The sequence below is a fragment of the Aulonocara sp. 'chitande type north' Nkhata Bay genome, linkage group LG10 (assembly GCF_057382095.1).
Source record: "Aulonocara sp. 'chitande type north' Nkhata Bay isolate Kocher_YH1m ecotype deep benthic linkage group LG10, A_spYH_male_GT1.1, whole genome shotgun sequence".
Lineage (NCBI taxonomy): Eukaryota > Metazoa > Chordata > Actinopteri > Cichliformes > Cichlidae > Aulonocara > Aulonocara sp. 'chitande type north' Nkhata Bay.
The window spans coordinates 20793828-20816277 of record NC_141353.1 but is presented as its reverse complement, the minus strand read 5'-3'; the positions used below and the strand labels follow the sequence as shown (position 1 = coordinate 20816277).

The window sequence follows — 22450 nt, the reverse complement described above, 5'->3', positions numbered from 1 at the left end:
GAGGCAGAGCCATCATGTTGAGAGAGATGGAAGAGGTCCGCCATGATGGATACATTGTGATGGGCCATAATGACTCAGTTCAGTATGTTCGAATAATATCTGCGCTCTGAGAGATGCATGATGGTTTCACTGGGGAGAGTGGAACTGCCGTGCGTACCTGTTTATTGACTTCTGCGCAGTCGTGTGATTCTGCGTTCTTTTTGTTTGGTGTACCTCTGAAAAAACTCCTTTGGTTCACTGTTGATTTTCCACTGTAGCGTGGTGTGAGTGCGATCTCACTGAGCTTTAGATATCTGCTTTGAAAAACTCCCGAATCAAGTTACCGCATTCGCTCTGACAGCCAGTAAATTAAATTTGAGAAAGCTAGCACCCACTCTTCCATTGCAAATTAAGCTGCAGCACCTAAAGACAGTCACTTACAAACAACAGTTTTTAAACCAATATCTTAACAGTGTTTATAGCTTATGAGAAATATGTTTATTTCAAAAAAGCCAAACACCATTACAAAAAGAAGGTAGAAGAACACTTCTCCAACTCCAACCCCCGACGCATGTGGCAAGGACTCCAGACCATCACAGACTACAGGACCACCAAACCCTCCCCCGCATCCTCTGATGTCTCCTTCCTCAACGAGCTCAACAACTTTTATGCTCGTTTTGAGCGAGGGAACCCCACAACCACAACCAAAGCAGACATGACGCCAGACCACCAACCTATGACTCTCTCCCCCACCGATGTAGGAGCGGTGCTGAGCAGGATCAATGTCCACAAGGCTGCAGGCCCTGATGGCATCCCCGGGCGTGTTCTCAGAGCGTGTTCTGGGGAGCTTGCAGGAGTGCTCACAGACATATTCAATCTGTCCTTGGCCCACGCTGTGGTACCGGCCTGCTTCAAATCCACCTCCATCGTCCCGATACCCAAAAACTCCAACCCATCTTGCCTCAATGATTACCGCCCAGTAGCACTCACCCCCATCATCACTAAGTGCTTAGAGCGACTGGTCCTAGCACACTTCAAATCCTGTCTCCCCCCCACCCTGGACCCCCACCAATTCGCATACCGCCGGAACAGGAGCACAGAGGATGCAGTCTCCATCGCAATGCACTCTGTCCTCTCACACCTGGACAACAACAACACCTACGCCAGAATGCTGTTTATAGACTTCAGTTCAGCATTCAATACAATCCACCCCTCACAACTCATCAGGAAACTGACAGACCTGGGTATCAGTTCCCTCATCTGCAAATGGTTACTGGACTTCCTGACCAACCGCCCCCAACATGTCCGGCTGGATAACCGCTGCTCATCTACCATCACAATGAACACCGGTGTACCACAAGGCTGTGTGATGAGCCCTTTCCTCTACTCCCTCTTCACCCACGACTGCAGACCTGCTGATGGTTCCAACACCATCATTAAGTTTGCAGATGACACCACGGTGATTGGCCTCATCAGTGACAATGATGAGGCCGCCTACAGGGAGGAGGTGGATCGTCTGGCTGAGTGGTGCGACAGAAACAACCTGCTGCTTAACACCGAGAAGACCAAGGAGCTCATCGTGGACTACAGGAGGAATGCTGACCCACATCCACCCATCCACATTAAGGGGACGGCTGTGGAGCGTGTGAGCAGCTTCAAGTTCCTGGGAGTCCACATCTCCGAGGATCTCACCTGGACGACCAACTGCTCCAAGCTGGTCAAGAAGGCTCACCAGCGCCTCTTCTTCTTGAGGACTCTGAGGAAGAACCACCTGTCCTCAGACATCCTGGTGAACTTCTATCGCTGCACCATCGAGAGCATCCTGACCAACTGTATAACAGTCTGGTACGGGAACTGCTCTGCCTCGGACCGGAAGGCGTTGCAGAGGGTCGTGAAAACTGCCCAGCGCATCGCCGGAGCACCACTTCCTGCCATAAAAGACATCTACAGGAAGCGGTGTCTGAAAAGGGCTGGGAAAATCATCAAAGACCCCAGTCACCCATCACATGGACTCTTCACCCTCCTGCCCTCTGGGAGGCGCCACAGGAGCCTCCGGACTAAGACCACCAGGTACCGGAACAGCTTCTTCCCCACAGCTGTCAGACTCCTGAACTCTGCCTCCTGACATCTGACCCACGTTAAACTCATGGACTGAACATACACACACCCACAATGGACAACTGTACCCTCAAACACAATAATAACATGGACTGAACCACCACTCACAACCACTAGCACTTTATATAGCCTCTGTAGAAACTATCTACACCCTCACTTATCTTAACTGCACTACTGTATAGCTCTGTGTAAATAATCATTCTGTACATTCGATAATCTTTAATCCTACAACTGTTTACAACTTGCATAGTTCCCATTTCTGTATAGCTGTATATCCCAGATTCTGTAAAGTTATTTATTTCATATTCTGTATAGTTTTTCATATTTATATCCTGTTCATATCCTGTACATAGCTTGTACTCACTACAGCCTGTACATACTTATAGTTATAGAATATTCACAACATACTTCATACCGTGTACATTATAACATACCATAATAGACCCATTTCTGTAATATACTCACATATCTATATTATTGCTAATATATATTGTAATATATCTATATCACTAAAGCACTTCTGGATGGATGCAAACTGCATTTCGTTGCCCTGTACCTGTGCATGTGCAATGACAATAAAGTTGAATTCTATTCTATTCTATTCTATTTATGCTGAGCGAGTGGGAAGGAGGTCTGTGGGATCGCCATCGTGTTATGATTGTGGCCAGCCTTTCATTACATTTATTTGGCAGGCATGTTTTGTCCTAATGGGCTTCCACATTTTTCCAAAACATGCCAGGAGCATTTCCTGGATTCATGTTCACAGGCACAACATGCAGACAGGAGGAATCGGGCATTGAACCAACCCAACATTTAATGGCCAGCCTGCTCAACCACCTAAGCTACTCCTGCCACCAAAGCATGTTTAACCTCATTTGCAGAAACCATGTATAGTGTGATGTTACAGTGATGACAGGACCCAAACACTGGCCACCAGAGTAGAAAGCCCAAACCTGTAATGAGGCATGCAAGGTTTATGAGCCAGTGGGGCAACCAGAGTAGGCAGGGAGCAGGGAAAAGAGACAAAAATATCACAGATATAGTTTATAAAAAGAAGATTAAGTAGGAAAGAAAAGGTAATCGAGAGCACAGAAAGGATTAGATTATTCATTAGAGGTAAAGGGTTAAATGAAACAAAACGATTTTTAAGTGACTTATTTTAAAACATCATGTTTTATTAAAAATAAAAAAACAACATCTCAAATTGTGTATTGCTATACTTCTTGCTATACATGTAGTTGTAACTTCACTGTGAATTATAGCTGATGAGCCCAACAGCTTTCAGAAAGCAGCATCGTATGTCATCAAAATCTGTCAGCAGATTCTTTCCAGGCATTGCAGGTAAAATGTGCTGTAGCCTTGTTTTTGTTTTCACTGTGGAAAAAGTATATGTGCAAATGTTTGCAACAATTGTCAAATTGTTGTGTTTGGTACTGAAGTCAAATGTTGCTGTTGTTGTTTTTCATTCAAGTTGTACAAAAATAATTAGGTAGTGTGTATCGCAGCTGACATACAGAATAATATGTGTAATAATAAGTGTTACTTAACACTCCTGCAAATCTTCAAGAGACTGAACTTGGTTCTACTTTGCTGTAGTAAAATCTACACTTCAGCAGGGCAAACTTCAGAGCTGTGTAGATATCCGTAAGTTGTGTTTGTAGTAGAGATGGCACGATACCACTTTTTTATGTCCGATACCAATATCATAAATTTGGATATCTGCCGATACCGATATGAATCCGATATAGTGTTTTTTAATCAATAAAACTGTTTTTTTTTTATCTTGCTGCATTTTGTATAAGTTCATACTGAAGTTTATTTATTTATTTATTTATTTATTTATTTATTTATTTATTTATTTATTTTTCTTCTTTTTTTTTCTTTTTTTTTCAGGAAGTAATGTTTGACACAGCAGGAGTCCTGCCTTTCAGATGATCAAAGTCATACTCAAGTTTAAAAAACAACAAGACTAAAGGTATTCTGTTATACCTGTATGCAAAAAAAAATTTTCATAGTTCAGCAATACTGATCAATCTAATAAACTTAAACCTACTCCATCCTCCCTATTCTGGTATTTTAAAGAGTACTTAGCGTAAATATTAAGCAACCTAACTAATCCGGTCGTTAAGTGATGACATGACGAATCCTACTTCCGGGCCTAAAGTAGTCTGTGTTTAATATGGCTTTTGTTTTATTAACATGTTTAATGTTTTGTATTTTCTTCTATTTGATCTCAAAAAGCTCCTAAAACAGTCAGTGATCACTGTTGACCTCCCTCGGCTTTTATTACCGCTAATCATTTATTTAAGCTCAGTTTTTAAAACCCTAGGATGTAACTAAAGCCCAGCCCATGCAGCAGTATATGAATGACTAACCTCGTATTGTGGATGGATTATTTCAGTTGTTCTCCTGGCTGAAGTTTGGTCCTTTTACAGCATCCTGCCATGCGATTACATTTGCTCCTGACCACCGAGAACACTCACGTTAACTGTTATCGAGTGGAAAAAAAAGTTAGCTTGTTTATATTAAGCTAACATAGCTGTGTCGCTAGCGGTCACGTAGCACATCATTATATACCAGCTAGCCAAACTTCAGTAACCTTACAAACGTCACTGCTGTTTAGTTTTCCGTCTTCATTTATGTTGGAAGTGATAACAGAGCTGTACGTTTTAATTTGTTTCCAAAACCCCGCAGTCAGGACATGCTATATTGTATTTAGATAGAAGCTAGCGAGCTAACTTCCTGCTAACTTCTAACTCCGTTAAATGTCATAAATTCCGTTTTCATGGATGCCTGGATGTTAAACTCAATTGTTACACCTGGTAGAGCAGAACGCTGATCATTTCATTAAAGATGAAAGACTTTAGACAGTTTTTCAACTCTCAGTAATGCCATAGTGATCGTTTGATATATGGACCTGCAGCGGAGTTTAGGCCCAGACACGGCTAGTGACGTCAGACTTAACGACCGGATAGGGTTCCAACTCCCAACAACAAAAAAGCAAAAACAAAATAGGGAACTACCCCTCACGCTGCACCTCATGATACTTAATCGACGTAATCAACCTTAATTTGATGCAGTGTGAAAAGAAAATGCACAGAAATCAATTATTTTTCAAGAATAATTAAATAGATTCAACATCTTTCTTTAACAGAATTGCAGACTGCACAGATGGTACCTTCCCAAAGGAAAAGCTTACTGGGGTATATATTAGACTTAATAGTTACTATATACAGTAATGGACTTCTATTCATTTTACATCAAATTAAAACTTTGGGTGTCAGATAATTATTTAATAAAAGCTAGACATTTTAAATGAGAATAAGAAAGAAAAGTATGTCTTTGTGCCCCCTTTTCCCTGTTCATGCCCTATCGGCCCCCTTGGCTAAACTTTGCTAGATCCGCCCCTGCACAGTTACCAGCCGTCAGCTACATAGAAAAGGATCCTGGTGTACAAAGTAATATTAAATAAATTCTAACAACAGCTTAAGCTTAAACGTGCTGCTGTTGTTCGGTTGCTGGTTTCCTCTTTCTGGTGTGAAGTGGGCCAAAAACAAACAAGAGAGACGGACTCCTGACAGAAAAGCCGATCAGCTGATCATTGATCAGTTTCATGACTGAAGTAGCAGCAGGAGAGGGAGGGAGAGAGAAGAGGCAGTCGCTCCATATATCGGTTGTTAAGCTTAACGCGGAAATGCTTTATAAACATTCAGAGACGAACTTACGCACTTGCTTTACTTCTCTCTGGGATAACTTCCTTGGAGATGAAATGCCAGATGGCCGCTCTATCACGTGATGCACACTGCTCCGACGTGCTACGGTTATGAGCCGAGTTACGCCATGTTGCAAGTTTTGTGAGGTTTTTTGATATTTAATGGATCGGATTACATTTTTTATTTCCCTCCGATATCCGATCCAGTAATTGACGTCAGTATCGGACCAATACCGATACGTAATATCGGATCGGTACATCTCTAGTTTGGAGTATGTGAGTATCTAGCTAGCTCTACAGAAGAGGAGCAAGTATAAAGGGAGCAACATTTTTTAAGTGGCAGGCAATTTCAAATGCAACATTTCAAATGCAGCTCAAGAAATATCAGCAAATATACAGACTGTTTGTGCGCAGTTTGTCACTCACCGTGTCTGTAGCTACTCTGTTTCCCAGCCAGAGAAAAAAGTTCTCTCAGAGATGGAGAAAGATGTAAGAAAGACAGGGCAGGACAGGAAGAAGAGAGGTTAGATATAAAGGTAATGTAGTGAAGTAGATTTTTACGTGATGTCCGCAAATGCAGCACTAACATCCACACCTTCCCAGCTGCTAATTAGAGGCCCTATAAGAAACAGCTGCGCTTCACTACCACATGGAGGTATTTGGCAGTCTTTTCCCATCCAAGGTAGCTGAGACCGTTAGGCAGCTAAGCACTGCAGGTCTGCTCATGAAAGCTGTTCATTTTAGTATCGCCCTTTAGAAAGTGGATTGTGCCATACTGCTGCGGTCTTGTTCGGTTTTATTCTGTCTTGTTGTGGCCTGTTATCTTACAAACGTTTATGGACTGGCCTCGACTGAGTCCTGGTTTTATGGTCTTTTACTCAGAATTATTTTCTGTATTTTAAATCTTGCTTTTATAAAGTACTGTAACTTAGGGTGTATTTGTTTTATCTTTTACTAATTTGTTTAAGGTTTTATGCTGTGTCTTTAGTGGCGGTGTGGTCGCTTGTTGAGGGGCTAGGCACGATGTGGAATCCCCTCCCCGATGCATAAGAGTGTACACACCGAGCATAGGTAGATTGCACCATTTAGATTTCAGTGTGAGTGACAGTGAGGTTTGCAGTGGAACTACACGGGTGAGTAATTGGTGGCACCCTGGAGCACTCCTCTCTGTAGGTTCGATTCAGGAGGCACCTGAATAGTCACCCATCTACAATGTAGGCAGAAAATATAACTATTTCCCTGCTTGTGTCTTACATAAGAGATTCCAGCTAAGTACATTCAATAGATTTAGATTGGCATGACATTTCATTCTCATGTGCTGGTATTATTTTGTTTGTTTGTTTTTGTTTTAAACACAAGTGTCTGTGCTTCTACTTCAGTAAAGAAAGTGTGTACTTTAGCCACCTCTGGAGTCAGTGCCATTTAAAATACAAGAGATGAATTTTTACAGGGACTGCACTCAGAGGTTTAATTCATTCAAGTCATGTAATGTGTCAAAGAGATGATTAATCTGTGTCAAATATTCATTAAAAATATTAACTGATATTTAAGTCAGGGTTCTAAATTTCTATCATCAACTTGTTAAGTTTTCATCTTTTTTAAGCGTAGCCAGCTGTGAGTTATTTTATCAATGAAAACTGAAACCCAAAGGAAAGACTGTCTGCATCTACAGCTGTTAAAAACACACCACAGTGTTCATTCTAATAAGCAAAGATTAGTGCGTTTTAAAAATGTTGTGTCCCTGCTTCCCCATATTTTAAAGTGCAGTGAGATTAAGTGGATTACTTTAACACGTGTTTGAAAAGTGACCAGTATGGTGCCTAGTGAGTTTCAGCAACTTTCAATTGAGAATTTTCCTATTTTCAGTTTTATTCCCTCACATACATCTGCAATTGATTTCTGTTCCCGTGGCTCTTGTTTATCTATTATTCATTTCTGGTTGACTGTAGCTTCTTCCTTTTTTAAGTCAATTTTGCACTGCCACATGCAGTCAAACCAAAAACTTTACTTGAACTTGAAGATGACGCCTAACTGTGACAGCACTGCTGCAAGACAGAAGAACTAGGTGGTGAGGGGGAAGTGTACAGAATAAAAGAAACATTGCTTTCGGGATGTCGCTCTGGGTGACTTTTTAGAGAAAGGGTCAGAAGATGAAGCAGGTGGACGAATGACGAAACAAGCCTGTGTTGTTCGAGGACAGGAGGATTAGTAAGGAAGGACGGCGTGTAAGCACCTGTTCCTCTGATTGATGTGTCCTGGCTCCTTCGATATGTCACCGGTCACTGCTCGCGATCCCCTGCTGCTTCTCTGTCAACCATTCACTCACATACAAACACACATTTCTATATAGAGAGACACACAAATTGTCTTTCAGTCAGTGAAAGACAAAATGCTCTGACAGGAAAACTCTTGGTCTTCATTGTGTGTGTTTGGGGAGGGGGGATGTCAGAGACCTGGCAGGAGGAGAAATCACTCTGCTGCTTAGTAACAAGTACCACTGTGGATTTCACCCAGTCGATAGACAGTCAGGAACATTGTACATTCTCCATGCTCCTGCCTCACCTGTCATGTCGTCTGTCCTGCGGCTGCAGTCCGAAGAGGTTTTCCTCCATTTCCTTGTATCTATTCAATTTAGAGACGGCTATGGCAAGAAAGATAGCAGAAGTCAGTCAGCTCATGCCCTCCAACTGCTGCTACCAAACCCTATTTATTTGCCCTGGAGCACCAGACAAGGCAGCATTATTCAGTTAAAAGTCTAAACAGGTTTTTTTATGCTAATTGCAAATTTAACAGAAGTCAAGACAATTTATTTTCATAGACCAATATCACAAATTTGCCTGAAGGTACTTTACATTCCAGTCAGCTCCCTCTGTGAGTTTCATTGAAGTAAGAAAAAAAAATTCCCAACATGGAAAGAAATGAGAGAAAAATCAAGAAAAGCATGTGAAGATGGATCCCTGTTCCACTGCCAGCTTTTTGGGTGGTAGAGTGACAGTTTTATTTAAGCCAGGAATTATGATTTGTTGTTGCAGTTTGTTTTTCAGCTCTGGCTAAGATGATTACAACTCATACCCCTGCACTGAATCTTGTTTGTTGTGTCTTACAGCCCCTCTATCTTTACCCACTCCTGTCACTTTTGTCCTTTTGAAAATAAAAGTTGCTTTAGTTTCATGTTTGCCAAATTGTGAATAATCTCCTATGGGTTGTTTTACCTTAGCTAACCAAATAAAAGCATCTGCATGCGTGGGTGTTGAATTGTGTGTGTGTGTGTGTGTGTGTGTGTGTGTGTGTGTGTGTGTGTGTGTGTGTGTGTGTGAGAGAGAAAGCGAGAGAGAGGGAGAAGAGGATGAGATAGAAACCCAGAGAGGGTGTCTGTGCAGTTTTGTGTCTGCAGTTATTTACTGCAGTGTCTCAAGTTTGCTTTCATTTGTGTGGGTTTGTGTGCGAGTATGCATCCAAATGCATGTTTCCATAATTAAAGCGTAAATCCCCAGGAAAGGCAAGACGAACAGTTAGATTGGAATCAATACACATTTGCAGAGCACAGAGAAGTGGACGTGCAAAATACATAAAGACCTGACACAAGTCCTTGTTATCATGTGTATCCATGCCTGTTCAAGGACATTTCTATTAATGGGTCAATATATCAGTTATGATTCACTTTTTTCTTTTCTTGCAGTCTTGAGATCTGTTATAAATCAGAAATTCCCCAAATTAGCTAATAATTTGGGGATTTTTATGTGTAAGATTTTTTTTTTCTTTATGATACCAAAAGGAATTCATTTTATGACACAGAATTTTGTTCCTTCTCAAAACAATTTTCAAATGTTCAGTGTAATCAAAGCACTAGCATTTAGGAACCTAGATAAAATACAAAACATGAGCACAACGCTTAAATGCACAAAATAGAAACAGAAGCTTAAACAATCTTCATATTTGCAAATCATCTGAGATGCTCTTGCCCCTCCTCTATCCACTGCTGGCATCGATCCTGATTTTGGGCCCAGTAATTTTGTGATGCCATGCTGGTGCCGGCTTTTTGGCACCGTCTTTAGTCAGTGGAAATGTGTGGAACTGGTTTTAGATTGGACACTGGGAATGCATCCGTGGAAAAGAGAGGACTGACATCAGCGGCTTCAGTAGTGGCCATGGCGGGGGAAAAAACTACAAAAATCAAACTTCTTCTTCCTGTTATGTTTAGTTCTCAAATCCGTTCTCGGACCACTACTGAGCATCATGATGTTAAGGGAGAAAAAACTTCCAAAGAGAAATGCTGAAGAACATGACACACGATACAAAGGCAATTAGGCAGAGAAGAGGCTACTAAACGCATAAATGAAGGACAATTAGACACAGGTGACAGACAGTAGGGCAGGACAGGCAATGAAAGGAAGTGTAAGTATGACAAAATACAACAGGACACAGAAAAAAATAATAACAAAGACAAAGAATGATCTCAGAGTCAGGACAAGACTCACTAATACATCTCGAAGATGATGCTATAAATCAATTATTTTCTGACACAGAGTTTAAAAAAAAAGATTAATACCACTCTCATACAGTATCTGTCCAAATATGCTGTCACAGCTGTATTCACTAATGTCTGGAAATGGGAAAACCTTTATTCTGACTCTGTAATTTGTGAGCTATACAAGCCTATATTTGGCAAAGGACTGTTCCCCCTTTGTTCCATATCACTGTGCGAACTATGTACTGGCTTTAGCATCATATTTAATGGACAGAGACGAGACTGCACATTGAAATTCCAGAAAGAAAGCAAATCAGTTTGTTTGTTTTTTCCCCAAAATGTGAAACTTGTCGATTAAACAAGAAATGGGCCTCAACTTCAAGCCTGACCAGGCAGGTGATGTAAGGATTAACCAAAAATTTGTAAGTCCCAAAGACATGTTTAGGTTTCACGCAAGGTCATTGATAGGTTTGCAGCGTAAACCTATTCGCTGGAACGTTCAAGACAATTCTACTACACAGCAAAAGCAAGACACGAGTAGGCAAAGTTCTTTATGTTTCTCCTGCACAGGAGAGAACTGGACAAACGCCGTTCCTTCGCTTGACCCCAGTTGCTCTCGTCCACTCCCCCGTAACGCTGCTCTTTTATTGAGGTTACATGAATATACATAGGTTCATTAACATATGACGTCTACATACACACAAAGCATATAAGCATATATGAGTAGATATTTCTAAGCATAAATGACAATCAACAATACAAATCTAACAGTCATGCTTCTAAAATCATTTATAAGCCCTCCCTCCCCTTTTCATTCAACATCTGTGGTTTTCCCTAAAGTCATTAGTCATAAAGCACACTGGTTTTAGTATTTTAGCGTATAGTGAGCAAGTCAGTAAAGCAAGAGCAGGATTATCTTCTCGTTAAAATGAGCATCTCTTCTTCACAAACGCAGCTCTTTTACTTTTTTACCACCATTGTCTGCCAGTTCTGTTTTCTCCATCTGTCTCCCACTACTTCACACATCTCCCTTTTCTTTGACCTCATCGTGCTTTCCTGTTTTCTTTTTTTTTTTTTTTTTTTGGCCTGTCCCGTTTGGCTCTTTTGCCATCAGAATTGTTGTCTAAAGGCAAAGAAAGATGCCCAACGGATTTACTTTACCAAACTGACCATCCCAGCCTTGCCGTAATGGTCCATTTGATTCACCTTTTATTGTTTATTTTATTTTCACTTACTGAATACGGGACAGACTTGACTGGGGGAAAGAAGGGGAGAAAGAAAGAGGGAAAGAGAAACAGCTGAGAAGAGGGACGGGGGAGAAGGGCAAAAGACAAAAACCAACAGAACGGGCAGAAAAAAAATGCATATATCAATCACCTGGATCACCTGCTGAGAAAGAAAAAAGAAAACAAGCAGAAGAGAACAAGAGTAATAGAATAAACAACATCACAATGATATATGGGAATATGACAGTAAATACTAAATGTTAAACATTATTGTGCAGCACATAAGATCAACAGAACACAGTGTGCTTTGAGGTAGGAGCCAAAAAGGGTGTAGTTTGTGGGTGTGATCACCCGTGTGTACACCTGTGAACATGGACGCGCTTGTTTTTTGTTTTTTTAAAAGGTTCCTTCATGTAATGATCTGCTAGAGGGTGTGGGGGGGCCACAGCCCCGTCCTCCAGGGCATGAAGCAGGTGTGGAGGAGATCAAAACTCCAGACATCCAGAGGCCCCCAGAACACAAGAGACCAAGGAAGACCAACAGAGGGGCAGCTGCGCCACTGTCCCAGAAAGAGCTGAGGAGAGTCCCAGATGAGGGCTCACTCAGCAGCCGCGGAGCAGAAGCCAGGGGGAGTTGCAGTGACGCGCCCGTGAGCTCCGCCGGCAGCCAGCTGCGCCTGAGTGACCGAGCCCCAGGCCGAGAGGCCGGGGGCACCCCACCTCCGAAGTGGCCCGAGCGAGCCCCAGGCTCCAGGCCCCGATAAGCGGCCGCCAAGGAGTGAGCCGGTGTGTACCTGGACGCCCATCCCCGGACACAAAGAACCACCAACGCACCGATGTCTGAGGGGGTCCGCCACTGGCAGGGGAAGTGGTGGTAGGGGGAGATAGGCCTCCAAACCTTGGAGGGCCTGAGATGTCCCCAGAGAGGTGGCGCCTGACACCCAACCTGACATATAGACACAGACATACAGGCACACACAGATACAAACATCCATTCCCACCCTCATGCTCTCATATGCACTTACTCCACACTCAACCAACGTGGAGACAGACATAAAGAGACGTTGTACACACGATCACACTCCCCAAGCGTACTCTACAAACCGGGTCTAGGTGCCCCCGCCCCTGGAGGGGGGAACTGCACCCAGACCCAGGTGGTGTTTCCCTTTTTCCCTGCGGTGGGGAGAGGCAGACCGCCCCGACTCCGCAGCAGCAGGAAGGCTCCACACTCCAGACCGCAGTCGGACGGCCAACTCCTCCTCCTAGTCCTAGCCCCCCTGCTCCAGCAGGTCGCAGAGAATGGGGGTGAGAGAAGACTCCGAACCTCCCTCCACCCGTTCATTGTAATGTTGATGCATGTGTGTTCTAAGGTGCATTTAAAACCCAGGAGGGCTTGGAGCTACCTGCCAGAGAGCAGCAGGTAAGCGCATGGTCCCTCCTGCTAGCCCTCAATGTCTACGTGTATTTAAAATTGAGAGGTGGGCAACGATGCCAGGGGTGGCTGTTTTCTTATCTCTGTGTCTCTCTCTTCCTTTCTCCATCAAACCCTTCTTTTCTTCGTCTTCGCCATGCCTGCCTCTCTGTGTCCATCTGCCGTGCTAAACCAAGCGACTGATTGTATTTCAGGCAGTCAGTGAGGTAAATAATCTAGGCCTGCATGCTGGGCTTGAGGGATATGTCCATGAGTATCCCTGGATTGAGCCCCTGGGTGGTTGGGGGGTAGAATAGATGTTGGACAGAGGCAAAGATTCAGACTTCAAGTCATGGATATTTGATACCCTTATTAATAATATGAAACAATTACACAAAACGACCACCTACATGGAAGCCAACATGCCAGTTTCTCCGCCTATACATGTGAACAGGAAAAACAGGATTATATCATGACTCATGCACCAAAAATAGCTCCAGTTTTCTTTACATTACAACTGACACAGTTCCTACCTACATACTGTATCCCTGCGTTACGCTGTTGACTAATTAAAAATATATTCATATATAGCGTCATTTCCTACACCTCATTCTTCTATATTTATCTGCCCTCATGAAGTCGGCCTGTGTTTGACTGTGTATCTGCATTGATTGCTGTGTGCCCCTGCAGTTCGACATGCAGCAGCTGTCTCTGGATGAGCTGAAGCAGGTGCTGTTCCACGCCTTCCGGGACCACCTGACAATGAAGGACATAGAGAACATTATCATCACCGAGGAGGAAAGCCTCAATGAAACCTCAGGGAACTGCCCTGAGTATGAGGGAGGTGAGGAAGCAGTTCTCGTGGAAACTTTGTTGGTATAAAAAGGTGTTTTGGGCAGTAAACAGTAATCTCTTAATGATTCAAATAACAACATGCACTATGCTTATTCGAACTGATTAAACAATCCAAAGTACACATATTTGTTTTTTTGCCAAGAGCCTGGTGAGTAGATCAATATCGCTTTTATTACTGTGTGCTATGAAGCTACAGCCAAGAGGCAATTAGACAAGAAGCAGGGGGAAACCAGTTTCTTTCTCTCTCCACATCTCTGGATTATCCCTGGTGGCTGTTTATGAGAGATAATCAACCAATCAGAGCTCAGGAGGATGGAAATTAGGGCATCATCTTCCTGCATTGCTAACTAGCCATATTCATTAAAAATGGAAAGAGAAAAACATGGTCAGCATGTATAAGATCAGGACATCTGTACAAGTTGCTGTGAGCTAACTTAATGCAAACTCTGACTTGTTTCTTCAGTGACTGTGGAAAAATCTTCACCAAAATGCCTGTAACAAGACAGATAAGGCAGCTGCTACTTATTGTTTTGGACAAAACTAAATCATACCTCTGGCCAACTTGACCACAGTTAAATGGATGAGTAAACGGAGTAAAAAAGAAATGCAATTTCACTTTGGCAGCTAACCTGGTTCTCTGCAAAGAATAATACCCAAAAAGCCTCTAACACTCACAGTTTGGTGTGTTTTGTTTTGGGGGGTTTTCTGTCTTTTATCAGTACACAAAATGAAGCGGTTAAGCTGCAGAACACTGTGTGTTGACTTCCTCAAGTCTGCTTGGCAAACTCAGTGAAACGTCTCAAGCAAATAATTAAAGCACACGATAACACTCATAACTATTTGCCATGACACCACAAATAGCTGTATTTACGGTTTAGGTGTGGAGTTTTGTAGAGTGCCAGGCTAGCTCTCTGATTCCAGACTTTTTCGCTATGGTGAGCTTTATGCCTTCATACTTGAGGCACAGGCACGAGTCGTCTGATCTCAGCAGTGTGTAAGAAAATAAGCAACACTCCAAACATTATACTAGCCATTTACCATCAGCAAAGGATTATTGCAGTGATCAGTTCTCTTACAGGAGCCCTCGTGCACACTTTACCTGCACAGAGTCATTGTTTTTGTTTTTCTGCTTGTCTAGTCAGACATGATCTTGACAGCTGCCCTGGTTTCATTTTGACTATGTCTAGAGAGAGCCACTGATGCAAGTGTGTGCTGTCAGCCAGCTTATCATTGTCTACAAACTAAACCAAGGACTGAATCATGGACTGTATGTGAGCTTTTGGCTGATGTGGAAGTGCTTAAGCCAAAAGAAGGTTAACTCCTCTGACTGCAAAGACAGGTTTGACTGTACAGATAGCTGACAGCAACAAGTAAAATTCTAAAACCTTTGCTTTAAATACAGTCTTTTGACTGAATCAAAACAACTTCAACAAATGAGTGAATGTGCTATGGGACTTGACTGGGAGTCATGATGTGCCAGAGCAAACCAGCTGCTCACGAGAAATAAAGTTAAGAGAAATGAAAAGTCTGAGGAAAGGAGAAAACTTAGTGCTACTGGAACAAAGTGAAAACTACATAGCACTGTGCTATGGGTGAATCCTCAGGCTCGCAGAAGCAACCTTTTAAGTGTTGTTTAGCAAAACTTTGAGGTGAAATCCTTCATTTTCTAATCTGTTGCTATATCCATCACAGAAGTTTCACCTGTAAAGTGTTGATCATGTCAAAAAGACTATGAAAAATCAAGACTGCTGAAGTAATATTTAGATGATAAAATCTAAACATCCTGCAGTCATAAATTAATGTCTGTAAGTTTTTGAAGCCAGGAGTAAGACAGATTGAAGATTGACGCCCTGCTAAATGTTTGACTGAACAGCTGAAAGACAGGCAATATTTTTCCAGCCTATGAACAACTTATGTCGCTGTAGGGAGAATAGGGAAATGAAAGCCTAAACCTGACCCTGCAGAGCCCAAAATTGCCTGTCTGCTGTGAAACATCCACTGAGTAAGACTAAGACAAAGGTAAAGAAAGATCAAACACATTGAAAAACTTAGAAAGCCTTAATGAATCCACTGGGACTCAGTCTTGGGGAGACCTTAAAAAGAGACAGCTGGAGGGAAATGGTGAAACTAAGCAGAGAAGGGACAGAAGATAAGAGGCTAAAGAGGATCAGGGAACTGCTGGCTTGGCACTCTCTTTCACGAAGTTTTTGGTGTTGAGGGAAGGCTGTATCGTGGAGTTAGGGAGAGCAAAATGGAAAGTATAAAAATGTTGAGAGTGGGAAAATAGGCAGGGGGAGGATGTAGAAGACATGAAGAGGTATAGACATCACTTCTAAAGGACAGCTGTACACCTCTCCACATTTAACCCTCTTCCCATATACTCAGCTTCCCTCTTTCATGGCTGCTTCGTTCCCATCTGCGTCCTGTCCAGTGGGACCCCAGTGCCTTTCACAGTTCCTCTTAGATCCCCAAGTCTGAGCGCTGACTTGATTTATTGATGCAGTGTGTGATACTAACAACCTGAGACAAGCAGGCTGACAGCAAGGAAACTTTTGGTTGTTACTCCTGCTTCAAGGCCTGTTGGAGGACACATCTGTCTCTGCTCATCTTTTTCTCTCAGTCTCCAAAGATAATGTCTTTAAGGAGGAAAGCAGGGGCCTGTCATCCCAAACACCCCAAGCAGAACAAAAGTTCCACCTTGCGCCTCTTGTCTTTGTTTTTGCTTTGCAGCTTTGCGTGCGTTGTAACCAGTTTTTGCCTCTGATGAATTGATTGTCTTTACACTGGAGACGCTTCAACTCGACGATCTGGGTCACCGAGATAAGCTGCAAAACATGGCAACCAGAAATGTTAGCTGCTACTTCACCTGCATTTGTTTGAGTCAAAGAACCAACATGTCTCCCGAGGAACAGGTTAAAATGGTAAAAGCTGAATTCTTCATGAAGACCATTAGACACTTGGAGAGAAAATGCCCGTTACCTTTATTGTTCCGCAGACTTTATTTTCTAAACCTTCACACATTCTTTCTTGAATGCCGTGTTAAAACAGTCTCAACTCAAAGGTCCATTTAGTTGCATTTTGAAGCTTTTGGTAATATGTTGGAGTTTTCACTCAGCTAGTGGAAGTCACTTAGATTTCACATGAGCTTTGATTATATGATCATGGAGGTTGCATATGGGTGGGAGACTGTATCCCCTAAAACTGCCTCACTGAGATTGTGAGAACATCCACTGACTTCTTTTTTAATGCTGCACACCAAGACGCGGTTGTATAGCCATTATAAATCACCAGATCAGCATGTAACAAGGCCTGCCTCCATATAAAGCCAATTAACTGTTTTGTTTTTTCTTTTTAAAGACACAATCAACTGTGAGAGCAGCAGAAAACCAAGGGGGCTATCTATTACCTGTTTCATACCATGATGCAACATTTTGAGAAAATACTGTGCTTGTTTTTCTTGTGAGATATCTCTTGCACCTGTGATCTAAGTATAGTGTGAAGCTAGCTCCGGCAAGTGGTTAGCTTAGCATATATGCTAACACAAAAGAAAGACCTTCCAAGAAATTGTCCGATCAATTTTACCTACAAGCAACCATAAAACTCACCAGGTGTTATTTTTGGCCACCTGTGTTGACTTCGAGTATCTGCTGCTTGCGAATGTTAGAAGGTTATTCACGGGTACAAATTTTAAAGCATGGCAGAGCATTAGAGATGCTGTAGTTTCACCTGACTTTTAGGGTGAGTTAAGCTGACTGCCTCTTAGCTCTGACTCCACACCTAATTCCTAACATAAAAGTGATATTGATCTTCTGGTTTAACTCCCTGCAAGGGAGCTCTTTTCCCGAAATGTCAAGCAAACACCTTACATGACAGAAGGACCCAAATAGAGGCAACCAGGGCCAGGATAAAATCCAAACCTCAAATATTTTGCCAAGTTGAGGTCATATACAGATGGCCACTTGGCATAGCAAAGAATGCAGAAGATGTAATGGGAGAAAAAAAGAGGAACAGACAGACAACCCATGTAGTAAATCAAAGAAATGAGGAGAATACCACACAGAAGGAAGTAAATTGTTTGATAACTTGACGACTGAGCGGAACGAGACAATCTGGGAGCTTATTACTGGAGAGCTAGGGATATGTACACTGGGGAGATGGATTAGATTAGTAACAGGTGGTGCACAAAATTGGTGGGAAAAACACGGGGAGAAAGTAAAACAAACCACAGTGCATGAAAGTGAGTGACTTCTAACTAAAACAGGAAGTCACAAAGACTATTCATTTGAACGTCCAGTTTCTATTTCTTTGTTTTCAAACTGAATGCAGTAGCAACTGAATTTACCATGACAAAAAATAAGATGTACAAAAAAAAAAAGACAAATTATAATAATCTCTTCATTTCTCTTCTTTTTTCACTTCTCTCAGTTCATCCCAAGAAGAAGAATAGGCAAACGTGTGTCAGGAAAAGCCTGATCTGCGCCTTTGCTATGGCTTTCATCATCAGTGTCATGCTTATCGCAGCCAATCAGATGCTGCGGAACGGCATGGAGTAACCAATTGCACTGTGAGCATGGGGAGTGGACAGAACAGCCATGACCTCACATCTTGTCTTTGCAGCCAAAGCTGGACCACAACCCAAGCACTTCTCTAAACAATCAGTTGAGTTTTGTTTTTTTGTTTTTTTAAGTTTTATTTGAACTGAACTTACAAAGGCAGACAATGAGTAAAATAAGTAAAATGAAAGGAGTTGTATTGACGATGTCACCACATAGAGTCACTGGATTTACTGATCGTAAGGAACCTGAACTGCAAAAGAATTCTGTTTTTATATAAAACACTGAAATTAAGGGGGGAGGGTATTATTTTGTTGTTTTCAAGAACAAGACCACCCTTTAAACTTGATTTTCTAATTACCGAAAATGTGTATCAGGTGCTTTGAGCCATTCCTAATTACAGAAAACAAATAATGGTTACTATGGACAACTTCAGAAGTTGCACTGAATGTGGAATGAGTGAATGGTGGGCACAGTATTGAAATGCACACACACACACACACACACACACACACACACACACACACATATATATATATATATATATATATATATATATATATATATATATATATATATATATATATATATATAGTTATGTATACAAAAGACTTTGTGATTTACATTAGTCCACCAGTCTTGGGTCACATACGTTCTATGTGAATCTACAAGAAGCACAACTCAGTACTCAGTGACAACCCACTCAACAGTCATTGCTATCCCACTAGTAGTATTGATTGATTCATTGATTGATTCATTGATTGATTGCTTGGTCAAGGAAGATTTGTGTGAGATGTGAAAAACAGTGGTGTCCACGAGTAAGCTTGGAAAGGTTTTAAAAAAAATCTAATCAAATGGAGTGAGGACTGAAAAATATGTTTAGGAATGTACTGGGAGAAAATGTTTCATCTCAGCATGTCACTGTAATACTGCCCAGCTGTGGTAAACATAAACCAAGCAAAAGCATGCCACAATACACACTGCCATACCAAACATTACCCCTACTTGTTCCCCATGGATTTCACTGTATATATAATACTACTTAGCTTATGTAATGTATTATTCCTCTCAACAGCAGAATGTATGAAAGATAGAAACTACTGAGCTATATCAGGGATAGAGTTGTGACATGCTGTCTAATACAGTTGTTTTCTTGGACAAGGTTGCCGTCTAGTGGTGAAAATAAGTACTGCAGGTAAACGCCTGAACAGCCATGTTTACTATGTCTACAGGGGGGAAGAACACCGCCAATAAATCTGAGCTTTGATATGTTTTTTGTGTCAGTGTCACAAGGGCACTTTGGTCTGTATTGGTCACTTTTTTTAACAAACATTTCTTTGCCAAACTGGATTGTTGCAACAGTTGATCAAGGTTGGATGAAAGACTGAAGGTGATACCTGTTGTAGTTTCTGGGGTCAATGCTGTGTTCTATGGTTCAGATTTAATAGAGATTTTTATTTTTTATTTTTTACAAGGCTTACTGGGATGAAAAAGTCCAAGAAAGACCTTGTAGGAGATTAGAATCATGCTCCTCTTCTTGCGTAATGGAGACAGCCAAGGTTGAACATCTCAGTGACACAATATATTAAATCTGAGGATGAAGCTGTACTCGGTGGTGTTGGTTTGGGGCTGGGGAATAAATAAACATCATTATTTATGTGCTGAGATTAGAACAGTATTGTGGGGACTGAGCAAAATGTTACGTTTTCATAAACAAATTTAAGGAATTAGTGAAAATTACAGCAAATATTGTTTACAGTTATCTTAACCAAATAGCCCAGCCCTATGTAGATGTAGCTTTATATATGCTAGTGTTTATTATTCCCGATTGCAACACGCCATAACAGCAGTGTAAGCGGACTGCACTGTGCTCCCCTGGGATATTATTGTAGACTTGTTTGTTTCCACTTAGAACTTGGAGCAATTTCACTTGTTTTCTAGCACTTTGGCAGGGCGGAGAGAAACAAAACTGGATGTTTCAGTCAAACTAATGTGCAACCACAAGTCCGGCTTAGACAAAATATAAAGAAGGTAAGAGGGGAGAGGGCTCTCTTTAAAAATAAATAAAAAATTTAAGAAAGCTTTGTAAGATTACAGCAAAAATGTATAATACTGTAAATCAGTATGCATGTTCTTGTTTAGGTTTTCATGTCTTTGAAAGACAGGGAATCCAATAATCTTTCTTTGTGGTGGCACAGCCTTGGTCTAAATGTAGGTATGTATGTACTACTGTCACATACTGTATTTGACTTTCCAATTTATACAGTAATAGCCATTTTTCTAGTTTCTACCAGCTATTAATCAAATCAGAGTGCGGAAGAGGGCATTTTCATAAATATGCAAATACAAGGTCACGTCACCAACATCTCTGTTTCACGTCACCTAGGGTAGAGTCTGTAGGCCTCACTGTGGATGGTTAAACTTTATATTGAATTCAATATATCGTGTGTTTTCTTCACATTAGGTTTTACTGGAATGTTCTCACTGCCTCATTGTCCTTGTATAAACTGCTGTATAATGTATGCTACACTTATTCCTGTAAGTCGGTTCGTCTTTGATATTGACATTTGACCAATGGGCCATCTCTTCGCCTTTGTCGATTAGCATCACAACCCTTTTGAAACCAGCATAGAGCGCTTTATCTTAACAATTCTCCGATAATTGTGCCATTCAGACATCCTTGCATGGCTATGTAAGGGAAACAAGACCTTTTATCGACACTTTTGATGTTTACATTGTTATACTGTACATCTGTATCAGGACAGGATCAATTCATGATTTTCATGTTTTTGAAAGTTGCTTTTAAGATTTGTTTTTACCAAAACATGTTTTTACCAGTTGTAGATTGTGTAAAGACAAATCCTAACACAGATATGTAAAACAACCTTGGCATGCTGCTTAGAAAAGGAGAAAGAAAACAGCAATAGTTACCAACTGAATGGATATTTTAAAATGCAAATAACGAGTTTAATCTGTTTAATCTAAAAAAAAAATTTAAAAAAAAGTTATATCCATATATGTTTATGCAATAAAATTTTGTTTTGATAGAAAAACTATAGTAACTGTGGTTTATTTTGAAAGATGTGCAAGAGAGTTTGAAACAACTTACAAGAATTAAAGCAGCACAGAACGGTCAAACTTAACATCAGTTCAAGTGTGAGAACTTCTGTAACAGCAGAAGTTTGGGGCCAGTCAGGAAGATTCCTGTGTTTGTGAACACAATGCCAAGAAGGAAAGGTGTTGGCAGTGATCTTGAAGAAGCAATTGTTTCTGCCTGTCAATCTGGGAAGGGTTACCTATAAGGGCAATTCCAAACAATTTGAAGTCCATCATACGACAGTGAGAAAGATTACTGAAGTGGAAAACAATTGGAAAACATTCAAGACAGCTGCCAATTTTCCAAGAAGTGGGTGCCCCAGCAAATTCCCTCCAAGGTCACACCGTGCAACACTCAGAGAAATAAAACAGAGGAGCTATATTTCAGCCTTCACAGGCTTCAGCCTGCACGTTAAATGTTCAAGATGTTTGTGTGTATTTTTATTATGTTCAGACACATAAAACCTTAGAACTGAAAGTGAGTGTACTTTTTTTATACATATAATTTTTGGCTCAAAGTAAGTTTGTAAGCAGCAGTGCTTTCACTTAGTGTTTATAATTTAAAGCTCAGGTTGTTGCTTTGTCACTTGCTATCATCGTTGCAGTGTCATTTCTAAATATCAGGCTTAAAAATAGAATGACAGCATGGTTGGCTCTGAGCTCCTCTCATTCCCCACATACAGCAACATCCCAGAGTGAAAGCCCAGTATGACATCACCTTCATACAAATGCTCTGAGGCCATTAATCTTAGTGGGTGTTACAGACAAACTGCTTCTTAAAACTCGATTTGGCGTGATGCAGTCTGTAATGTCTAGAGGGGAACTAACACGTTTGTCAGCTCGTGTCAGACGGAGGATTCCAGTGGAGCAATGCTGGCATCAACGCTAACACTAAATCATGATAATTAGGGGGCATAGGTCAAACTCTAGTGAGAACAGCCTCATAGCAGATGCACCTGAACTCCATTAACCGCCAAATAATGAACCAAAGATGCCATTAGGTGGACAAACAAGGCATTATGCTTAGTGTAAT

The 22450-nt window shown here is 41.4% G+C and overlaps 1 protein-coding gene across 1 annotated transcript in view; it reads left to right on the top strand.

Annotated features, from left to right (window-relative positions):
- The window catches only part of caln2 (calneuron 2), a 34273-nt gene extending 15440 nt beyond the window's left edge, over positions 1–18833 (top strand). The window contains exons 5-6 of the mRNA XM_086308985.1: positions 13604–13757; positions 18194–18833. Of these exons, the coding sequence (XP_086165111.1) occupies positions 13604–13757; positions 18194–18321 (282 nt within the window). The 3' untranslated portion in view covers positions 18322–18833. The remainder of the gene's footprint in view (positions 1–13603; positions 13758–18193) is intronic.
- The last annotated feature ends 3617 nt before the right edge of the window (positions 18834–22450 follow it).